The 11,460-nt window shown below is 47.7% G+C and overlaps 1 protein-coding gene across 1 annotated transcript in view; it reads right to left on the bottom strand.

Annotated features, from left to right (window-relative positions):
• Positions 1-11,460, bottom strand: part of LOC139338061 (ankyrin repeat domain-containing protein SOWAHC) — a 34,974-nt gene that overhangs the window by 1,660 nt on the left and 21,854 nt on the right. The window contains exons 6-7 of the mRNA XM_070972961.1: positions 9,704-9,790; positions 3,290-3,362 (exon numbers count right to left, since the gene is read on the bottom strand). Of these exons, the coding sequence (XP_070829062.1) occupies positions 3,290-3,362; positions 9,704-9,790 (160 nt within the window). The remainder of the gene's footprint in view (positions 1-3,289; positions 3,363-9,703; positions 9,791-11,460) is intronic.

Here is an 11,460-nt window from a genome sequence, read left to right as displayed (position 1 = left end):
TTATCTGAGATAACACGCGGAGGAGGGGGGAGGACCGCGGGGGGTGGGGGGGGGGGTGGGGGGCGAGAACAGAGAAAGGTCAACAGCTCCTTCTCTCAGCGAGGACAGTCAGCAGCCTCTCCAGGATGAACGACAACACATCCGCCGCTTCCTGACAAACGTCTGCTTCAGGTGAGGGAGGGAGGGAGGGGGCAGGTGAGCGAGGGAGGGGGCAGGTGAGCGAGGGAGTGAGGGAGCGGGTGAGGGAGGGAGGGAGCAGGTGAGGGAGGGAGGGGGAGGGAGCGGGAGAGCAGGTGAGGGAGGGAGCGGGCGAAGGAGGAAGGGGGCAGGTGAGTGAGGGAGGGAGGGGGTGAGTCCAAAAAACACTGACGTCCTGAGTGTCGCCGCCCGCCGTCCACCGCAGGTCACTGCGGTTCACGACCTCTTCGCCATCGACGTAAAGTGGTGATTCGAGGCCTCGTTCAGCCACGAGCACAAACTGTGAGGTCACCTACGTTTCCTCAGAGGTGTACCTGCACGTCAGGTGAGGCAGCTCTGTGATTGGTCAGCTTGTGTTTTCTGTACGTGTGTGTGTAGTTCTTCTGCTCGTGTTTCTTCTGGTCTCTGCATCTCCAGCAGCTTCTTCGGCTCTTTGTTCCTCTGTGAAGACTCGGCGTTCCTCTGGGATGGCGAGTAACTCGCTGCCATATTTCAAAGTCGCAGTGAGTTTAATGAGGACGAGCGCGGCTCGTGTTGATGTCCCGCGTGGCGAGCTGCAGACTCAACACATCATCATGTTGCAGCGCAGAGGAAGACGCTGCGGCGCTCCTCAGCGTGACGCTGCAGAGCTAATGGTTACACGCTGAAACCGACTCTGGTCATTACACTCCCACCAACACTCCTCCCACCGCCATTAAACACAGTTTAAAGCGCCACCGCTGCTTCTCGGAGAAACCGAAGCTCCGCTGCGGCGAGGAGGCCGCGTGAAACCGTATCCTCCTCGAAACCAGCAGCCAAGTCCAGCACAGTCCACCAGAGTCCATGTGAGGAAGAGTTGGTGGTAACTTCTTTAGCTGAGCCCACTGTCATCATTACCTGCTGCACTAAGTGACTTCCTACATTTCCCACAATGCTTTCTGGCAGCGCTTCCACAGGATTGAATTCTATGTCTCGGAAATTATAAGAAGTTTAGTTTGAAGCTGCAGTTAAAAGTTTCAGCTACTGACTAACATCAGGGCTATGACTACGTGCTGGCTAACATCAGGGCTATGACTATGTACTGGCTAACATCACGGCTATGACTACGTGCTGGCTAACATCAGGGCTATGACTATGTACTGGCTAACATCAGGGCTATGACTACGTACTGAAAAACATCAGGGCTATGACTACGTACTGAAAAACATCAGGGCTATGACTACGTACTGGCTAACATCAGGGCTATTATTACGTACTGGCTAACATCAGGGCTATGACTATGTACTGGCTAACATCAGGGCTATTGCTCTGATAAACCTGGTTAACCACCATGAGCAGCTTCAAACAAGCTAAAGCTAGCATAGCATATGAGCCAGAGAATAACAGGAAGTGAACCACTTCAACATAAATGAGGAGCTCACTTTAAAAACACGTATCTCCAGTTCTGATTGTCCTGAACCATGTTTTGTTGTGCTCTCTGGGGGATTTCAGTCAAACTGGTGTTCATCTGTTTCTGCTGCTGGACTCTGAACAAAGGCAGCTTTGATTGACAGGTCAGATGAGACAGAGACAGTGAGGACCCCAGAGGACACTGACTGAGGATGTGTCTACGTGTTGGTGTCCGTCCCTCCTCAGCGGCCATATGGAAACATCTTTTGTGTCTGGAGACGGTGACCCTGCAGACCATATGTGTCGGCGGCGGATCGTGCGCTCTGACTCGCAGCATATGGCCGTCTGCGCTTACGGGGATCAAACTGAGGCGCGGGGAGCCGCCGGAGCTCCGCGGGGATCATCACGAGTCCATCATCAATCGGCCCGCTGGCTGAAGGCTCGGGTGTGCCTCATTATCAGCAATATGAACTCCCGCCTCTCCTCTTCCTGGGGAGGAGTGGAGGCGGGGGGGTGGAGGTGTGTGTGTGCGTGTGTGTGTGCATGTGTGTGTGTGTGTGTGTGTGTGTGTGTGGCTGCTTTGCTTCGGACTGGACTTGTCAATCTGGCCGTTTGCGTGGTCTTTGTGTGGCCGAGGCGATTTGCATGGCTGCCTTCTTTGCCTTTCAGAGAGTCTGTGGGGCGTAAAGAGAAGAATCCCTCGCTGTCTGATTCTGAACGTGTGAATATCAATTCTGGATATGAATAAAATCCTCTCACATAACTACAGCCAGACGCTGCCAGCGAGATGAAAACACGTGTTCCTCGTCCACTTCAGCTCATGAGAGGACAAACCAGTTCCACCTGCAGGAGGAAGAACGTTTTGGGCTTCTGGAAAAGACGCGAGATGTTTGTGGAAACATTCGACGTTTATCAGAGATTTGATCCAGAATCGATGAACGTTTGTCTTACGCACACACATCGTCTGGAATGTGTGTATTTTTCTTTCTCTTTGTTTCTCTTTTCAGTTTTCAGCCAATCAGACGCCTGGTGAGAAACCAGAAGTGAGTCCTTTGAAGTGAGGCCTCGTCTGAAAAGCGCTTCATGGTTATTCATGCTGTTATCAGCTGAGACGCTCTGAACGTTCATGTTTGTGTTTGTCCCTCAGGAGCGTTCAGCGGCGCGTTCTCACACATTTACACACATATTTCATATTTCTACATACGTTTAATGAAACCATGTGTGAGCTTTGACAGGGCTAACTGAACACGTCTGTGCTCACTGACTCACTGGTTTTTAACCAAAGCTCTTTGATTTCTGATTCTCAGCAGCCAATCAGCTTCTTCGTTCACTCCTGGCTGAACACCTTCATGTTTTTGTGAGCTGATCTCAGTTCTGCTGCCTGTTTCGTGTAAATGTATCTGAGCAGGAATACGTTCACACATTTTGTCTTTCTGTGTCTCCGGTGATGTGGTGACGTTTATGTTTCTAATTATCCAGTTAGCAGGTGACGTGACCTGTCAGGTGACAGGTGGGTCGTTAAAGTCGTTCACGTCGTCGTATCCACTCTGAAACCAAGCAAGGTTTTATTTTTTATGCTCTCTTAGCTTTAACTTATCTTATCTTATCTTATCTTGGGGGGGGGGGGCATTTGCTGTGCAGGTGCTTTTCTATGTGTCTGCTTGTCAATGAGGAGCTCTTGCTGTGATTGGCTGGAACGTGAATTTAAGGTGGACTGACTCACTGTGAGCGTTGATCAGGGCGTGGACGACGTGCTGGTGGCCGTGGATGGAGGCGAGGTGGAGGGCTGTGTAACCCTGTGGACAGACACACAGGACGAGGACGATGAGCTCACTTTACTCACAATAACACGAAGACGAAGACGATGACGATGACGATGAAGATGAAGATGAAGATGAAGATCAGCACCTACTTCAATCAGGGTTCAGTATGAAACTCAGAGTCTGATGTTATTTTCAGGCAACAATAATCAACAAACTGTAAAGAAAGATTCATTCAAGTATTCAGATCCTGTACTACCACTAAGTACTAAGTACTAAGTACTAATACCACACTGAGAAAGTACTACAAGTGTTACAAGTCCTGCGTATCAGTTAAACGTACTTAAAGTGGAAGGTGTTTGTGGGTTCATATTCCTGCTGCGTTCATGTGTTTTAAAGGCTTTATTGAGCTGAAGAAGAGGAAGATGAAGGAACTCTTCATCAGCACAGCTGGAGATACGAGCTTTTCACTGGACAGGACGGAGATGAAGAGTAACTAAAGCTGATGGATGTAATAGTGTTGAGCTGCATGAAGAGAGAGGAGTATTCGGTACCTCGATGTTGTACTTCTTGTGCAGTACTTGAGTAAATGTACTCAGTTGCAGTTTGGATTGTGAGCCGTGTCCTCCTGAAAGTGTCTGATTGATCAGATCTTTCTGGAAAGAGGAGAGACGAGGAGCAGCTCTTCTTTCCGGTTGTCTGTCTTCTCTCATTTGGACGCCGTCGACGTGCAGATCCGGACGCGCGCGTGCGCCGCCGTCGTTTGTACACATTAACTCCCGCTAAGTCCCAGCGGAGCGGCGCGCGTCATCCTGTCAGCGCGCGGCCCGTCAGTCCAGCCTGTCGGTGACAGGCTGATGAAGAGGAGGTGTGCAGTAAACCCTCGTCACCATGTTGACTCTAAACGGGCCCTGGAGGCCGTTTGATGTGCACAACAAAGACGCTTCAGACGGCACGCTGTCACACGTCCTGCGTCCTGTCAGCGTCCTCACCTGCACGCTGAGACACGCGTCACGTCTCATGTGTCCATATGATGAGACACGTACAGAAACGTGTCTGATCAGAGGAGTCTTCCTCGGTGCTTCCTGTCACTGATGCTCGGTGCAGTTTGGACAAATCGCAGCTAAACGCTTCAGACTGAACGCTGACAGACGCTCCTGATGAGAGGAGGACGTCCCTGCGCACGAGGCGCGAAGACGTCTCTGCGGTCCTCGACAGTATTTGACATTTTCCTGGAAGGTTGAGCCGCTTTCATGTGTTCAAATGCACTTTGAGCTTCATGTCAGAGTAAAGGTCATTTCAGCAGGAGGTCCAGGGAGCGCCGGAGGTCCAGGGTGAGGCGTCGGTCCTGATCCAAGACGCCACCGCGGTCCACAGAGCAGAGACGCACCCGCGTCCAGGACAGACATGAATCAGAGGACATGAACCCGCAGACGACTCGTTCACTGCAGGACAGGTGAGACACCTTGTCCAGGTCAGAGGACACAAACAGGAAGAAGAACCTGAAGCACGTTTCAGCTGAAAGGATCATTTCCAGCGTGTTTCCAGCAGCAGAGCAGCTCTGACTCACAGGCCTGTTTCTGTCGGCCGGCTTTAGTTTTACTCTTTAGTCTGAGTCTAGTCTTTGAGTCAAGCTGTTGGAGTCACGTTCAGACTGTTTCCGTCTAGTTTTAATCAATGAAAACTGCATTTTAGTCTCTTTTTAGTGATGCAGTTGTTTTTAACCCAGTCAGTGTAGTATAAGTACCTCGTAGTATATCCTCCTGAGACGCAGCCTGTTCATTAGTGTCCTCTGTAGTGGACATTTGGTTTTGGTCTGTATCTTTTGACTCGTTTGAGCTGCCGTACTCAGTCCTGGTGTCCTCAGTCGAGGACGTCCTCTGTGGGTGGGATGAGGGGAGCTGAGACGAAGTGAAGACTGCAGCAACACACATGTCCGGAAAAGAGAAAAGCCACATATTGTTTTTTAACTCTGCTCATCATATTTTCTTGTTTCTGAATGTCAGAATCATAAATGGGACTCAGAGTTCAGTTAAAGTTTTTGTTGGGAACTTTATGAGTGTTTAATAACGTACATTTTGTTCAGTGGTTCATCAGAAGAGACGAGCCAAACGTTCAGTTCAGTTAAAAATGGACGGGCCTGTTTTCTGTCAGCCTGTTATGGTTTCGTGGTGTTACGGTAAAACCGTTCTGTTGTCCACCACAGTGGACGGGCCGTAAAATCTAAACTCAAAACATTTTTACAAAATTCTATTTGTGAGTTGTTGTTTTAGCTCCAAAGAGGCAGAAAACCACAAAAAAAAAGACTGAAAGACACTTTTTCCCTCAGTTCTCAGGAGGTCACAATGAAAGTGTGTCCAAATGTCCTGTCTTCTTTTTGTCCCAGAGACGAAGCCCAGCTGGCCGGCCATCGGTGCGTCCTCTGCGTCAGCTGTCTGTCGTTAACGCTAACTGACGCAGCTGCATCTTCTAAATAACGCCGCGAGCGGGATTGAGGAAGTGACATCACTGCGACTGCGCAGAGCGACCTGATGCAGCAGGAAACAGAAATACTGCAAAATAATAAGAACGACGCGACTAAACGAGACGAAATAACGTGAGAACATTTCGTCTCTTAGTCAACGAAAATGAAGAGATGTTTTAGCAGAGCTTTTATTTTGTAAACCACGTTTAGCCTTTTTTTTTCTTTTTTTTACTGCATTATATATTTAATTGTCGTTATTGTCACATGACCAGCATTTACGCTGCGTCTCGTCTCGTTTTCGTCATGTGATGAAGGTTTGTTGACGACGATATTTAGTCATAATTTTCGTTGATGAAAGCAACACTACCTCAAAAACAACGTGAAGCTGAAGCTGAACCCGACAACCCGCCACAGACCACTTCCTGTCAGATGAAGTTCACCAGCGTTTCCGGTGAGCTCCCTCGGTTGGACTCGTAGTGACGGTGGTTCCCTCCCAGGCTTCAGGTCCTCATCTGTCCTCCACTCTGGACCTTTAGGTGAAAGACTGAGGACGTGAGACAGAACCACGTCCATGTGAAACTGAACAGATGAGTTTAAAGCGTCTGTCTGAAACCCGCTGATGCAGATCTGCATTTAGAGAAAGATGATTTGAAGATGCAGAGCCGCAGCACGCCGCGCTCAGTCCTTCAGTGTCACCTTGAAAGTCCTTGAATGTCCCACCTGCACACCGTTTCGAAGCTCCGCCCGCTGCGCTCACACCTGGATGAGGACGAAGCCTCTGCGTTTGAAACCACGTCATGAACGTGATCCTGAAGTGAGCTGCCCTTCGTCGTGGAGAGAGACGGGATTGTCTCCTCGTCTTCCTCTGATTCTCTCTGAAACCTCCGTCTCCTCTGCTCGACTGCCGTTTAAGCACATTTGTGTCTCGCATGCTGCTGAGTGCGTTTTAAAGGTGCGTGAAGTCGACTTACCCCCTTCAGAGAGGCGCGTTGAGAGCGGGTCAGCCGGCACGAGAGAGGTCAAAGAAAACAGAGTGAGAGCACAAGATCAAAGACAGGCCGCAAACTCATTTCACGCCGCCGCCGGAGGTCATTTCAGTCCAGTCGCCGCGTCAGAGCTCTGATTACTTTAAGGGCGAGACTGAAGGGCTTTGCTCCGACGGCTCGTCTTTGTGCAGAAATGTGGAGCTGAAACGCTCAGAAACTCACTTACGTGCTGGTGTGGATGCAGAGGAGGGTGAGAAGAGGAAGAAAGAGAGAAAACAGAGATTCAGTCAACTGCGTTCAACATCTGGAAACGTGATTTAAAAACAAGCTGAGAAAATATTCTGACTTCATTTGCTCCTCAAACGCAGTGAAAGCAGAAGATCTGATGGTGGAAACAACAACACGGTCCTTCAACGTCCGTCAGAGTCTGAAGCTGAGCCGAAGACTCAGCTTCAAATTAACTCTCCAGCTGCATCATGGGAAATGTAGGATCAAATCCTCCACACTGGACCTTTAAATCTGTCTGTTTCAAATGTGCAAACTTTATTTAAATAAGACATGAAGTCACTGCAGTGTCCCTTCAATAAACACAAATGATCTTGACAATAATAATAATAATAATAATAATAATAATAATAATAATAACAACAATAATAATAATAAGAGGAAAACGATGCCTGTGTCTCTTCGTTTGGCTGAAGGAGAAAGTTTGTGAAGGAAAATCCAGTTTAATGTGCAGCAGATTAAACTGGTTCACAGCAGAGAAACAGGTTTGTGTCATAATGTTGGTCAGTCTGTCTGTTGTTTGTTGTTTAGCTGCTGAATAACATTTGTCAAAGAAGAGACTCGGGTGTGTTTCAGGGCGTCAGGTGATGTTTCCAAAGGTCTCAGAATAAGAATAAAACACTAACAAAGACTTTTCTTCTGTGTTTTCATCCTAAAAAGTAACTCCAGGTGAGTCCTTACAGCTCTGCAGGCCTGAGATGGAGAGAAACCCACCGACTCGGGAAAATCCATTAGAAAACCATTGCCCCCCCCCCCCCCCCCCCCCCAGCGAATCCAAACCAATCACTGAAACCTGAGCCGCTTCACTCCTCTTAATGCCGCTCTATGGATTATTGATTTTTGATTTGCTGGCTGCTCGAGCTGAGGGTCTTTTTATCGGAGCCATTACCTCCTTAACGATTAGAGACAAAAAGTTAATTATGTAATTATGGAGCCAATAAGTGACTTGTCTGCTTTGCTTTGCTCTGCTGGGGCTTAAACATTATCTCCTGTGTGCACATCACGAGCAGCGCGGCGGCAGAGGAGATTAACACTCACTGAGGCACATGCTAAATTGAATTCTGCAGGCCCACGGCTGTCTGGGAAGCCATTAAGTAATCACAACATTGCCCCTTTCGAATCAATCCAATGCACACAGTGTGTGTGTGTGTGTGTGTGTGTGTGTGTGTGTGTGTGTGTGTGTGTGTGTGTGTGTGTGTGTGTGTGTGTGAAAAAGCACATTTTCACTCCATTTTTATTGACTGAAAGCAAAAAGAGAAAAACAAAACGCCTGAACGGATCTCTAAAACGACTAAAAGGTGTCGGAGCTTCAACATTAAAGCAGCAGAGTTAAATTCAGGCGTCACAGAAATTCATCTGTGCGTCTTCGTCTCTGTGGACGAGTGACGAGGCTACCTGGCGAGCTAACGTGCTAGCGCAGTATTTTCTTCTCTAATGTCCTGTTGACTCAACATTTGTTGTTCATTAAAGAGCGAAGCGAAGCCAGCGAGTGTGCTAACAGTTAGATTATGAACTCATTAGCTTCTTAGCTTAGCTTAGCTCAGTCACTAACGGGACAGTAAGTGTCCACAGTTCATTAAAAGCTGTATCAGCATGATGTCCTCCTGTCTCCTGTTTAAAGGTCTGGTTTGCTATCCGTAAACGGTGCAAACTCGCAGATAAAAGTTTACCAAAATTGCTGAACCTCCACGAGCAAATCCATAAAATTTCACCATTTAGATACTCGTGTGAGCGCAGTCGACAACCATGCTAACAGGCTGCAGCTAAACGCTAACATTGGCATGCTAACACGCTCTCATCCTGATGACTAGCATGTTTAATATTTGCAATGTTCACAATCTTAGTTTAGCAAGTTAGCATGCTAACATTAGCTAGTTAGCGGTAAACAGTAGTCCAGCTGAGGCTGATGGGAATGTCGTCAGCTCTGCAGGCACACAAACACATTCAAGTGTTGACCTGGTGATGGCGCTAGAACAGTGAGAGGGTCAATAGAGTTTTTAGCGTTCATGCTGAAGGAACGTGAATGTCTGAACCACGTTTCCTCACAACCATCCAGCAGACGTCTCAGTCTGGATCAGGGTGGAGGACCGCAGACGGTCGGACAGACGGACATAACCGCCCCTGACGCTCTGTGCCGAAGCGGCTCCAGCAGCAGGACTCTGGTGGACTCTCAGGACCTGAACCGCTCTGTGCTGCTGTCTGCTGTGCGCCCGCCGCCGGCCGAGGTTAACGCTGCGAACCTGAGAGGCTGAACGCGTAATTGGAGGGGAAAGGTCTCACAGGGCGTCGACTGTACACAACCGCAGGGTTAAACGAGAGCAGCAATAATTGGATAATCAAACAGCCCCGACAGGCTTCACAGGGGGTGTGTGTGTGTGTGTGTGTGTGTGTGTTGGTACGAGCAGGACCCTCCTCATCCTCTGTGGATCAAACACACTGTTATATTATTGTTATGGGGTGAATATTTTGTTGAAGGCAGGCTGGACGTTACTGTGTTTGTTTATGCAGCAAAGGTCCAGCTGAAGTTATTAAAGTGCGTGATGGCTGATTCTGTCACACACACACACACACACACACACACACACACACACACACACACACACACACACACACACACACACACACACACACACACAGCTCACCGATCTGGCGTTGACGTCAGCTCCGGAGCGAAGCATCATGTCCACCACCTCCTGACGGCCCTGCTTGGCTGCCCAGTGAAGAGCCGTCTGAAAGCACGCACGCACGCACGCACGCACACACACACACCTTCCTTCAGTATGAACACACACAGTTTACACACCCCACCAGCAGGTTATCATGCAGCACTGACTGTGGATATATACAATCTATGAGTAACACCAGCAAAGCTCCAGTATAGTCTCATACACACACACACACACACACACACACACACACACACACACACACACACACACACACACACACACACACACACACACACACAGCTCTACCTGTCTGTCTTCAGCAGCATCATGTCTCTCTATATTCAGGTTTCATAAAGACCAGACAGAAGTTTTTCTCGGAGTTAAACTTCAGAACCTGTTACTGTTCCAGGGGCCCGCCGACGACCACAGAGCTTTTCCTGCTATTGTTCTTCCTGCCTGTCGACATAAACGCTTCGCTCACGTTTATATTCATATCAATTTGACCAATCACCACCTGCCATATGAATCCTAGCAACTACAGCAGCCAATAACAGTCTCTTCGTCCATATTTAGATTTCATGAGAAGAAAGATGGATATTTATGTAGATAAATATAATAAATTGCTTTTTTTTGGAGAACGTCTGGATACATCATGAGACAGAACATGAAAACATTGATCTTCTGTGGGGTCCTTATACCACAGTAAGGCTTCGTGCTGTGGTCCCCCTGTCTTCCAGCTAATAAGGCCCAGATACAGAAATATATATTCACAGGGAAAAAAAACCCATCATGTCCTCCACATCATCATCTTAAAAAAAATCAATCAATGAATCGATTATCAGAAGACGCAGATCGTTTTGTTGTCCATCGACTCATCAATGAGTCAAACGTCTGTGTGAGGACATGACGTCTCACAGCAGGAGACACTCAGCTGATCCAGATGTTCAAACATCTGAGAAGTTTCATTCTCACAAAGTCGCCTCATTTGAATAAAGTCCTGCTTTGAAGTGAATTCATGGTTAATTAGTTTAAACAGATTTGGCTGCAAGCTGCACACACACACACACACACACACACACACACACACACACACACACACACACACACACACACACACACACACACTCTCTCTCACTGCTCTGTAATAATACGAGCTTTAATTCAAGCCAATGGGAGTTAATTCTCTGCTAAAGAGCCACATTCAAGGACGGTTATCCCATCTGCACTGTGTTGTTTAAACACGTCACTAATGACGCCGTTAATGTGTCTCATCAGTCTGAATAACCACCAATGTTTGGAGGACGAAGACACGATGAGTCCATTCACACAAAGCTGCTTTCACGTGTCACATGGGTGAAGCAGCGTCTGATGGACACCCTGTCCCAGGTCTTTCATGTCCTTTACAGCAGAGAGTGTTCAAAGGTTTGGACAGGATGTACTGAAGGAGAGGACACGGAGGCTACGCTAACGCTAACGCTAATGCTAACAGGCTGACAAAAGGAACCATAAAAACAACTTTGGATCTACAAACACTCCGAGCAACAAACTAATGAACTTACAAACTTGAAGCGTCCGAGAGGTTTGAAGAGAAGAAATGAAACAAAACGAGACGTTAAACAAATTGTGAAAAACTTCAGAATCACACATTAAAATTAATTAATCATGATCAATTATCAATCGTTATTATAATATTCATTAATCATTTATATTTTTAGTAATACTGTAAAGTG

The sequence above is a fragment of the Chaetodon trifascialis genome, chromosome 10, assembly GCF_039877785.1.
Source record: "Chaetodon trifascialis isolate fChaTrf1 chromosome 10, fChaTrf1.hap1, whole genome shotgun sequence".
In the NCBI taxonomy this organism is placed as follows: Eukaryota; Metazoa; Chordata; class Actinopteri; order Chaetodontiformes; family Chaetodontidae; genus Chaetodon; species Chaetodon trifascialis.
Note: the sequence above shows the minus strand (reverse complement) of the source record. Positions and strands in the feature narration are given on the sequence as shown.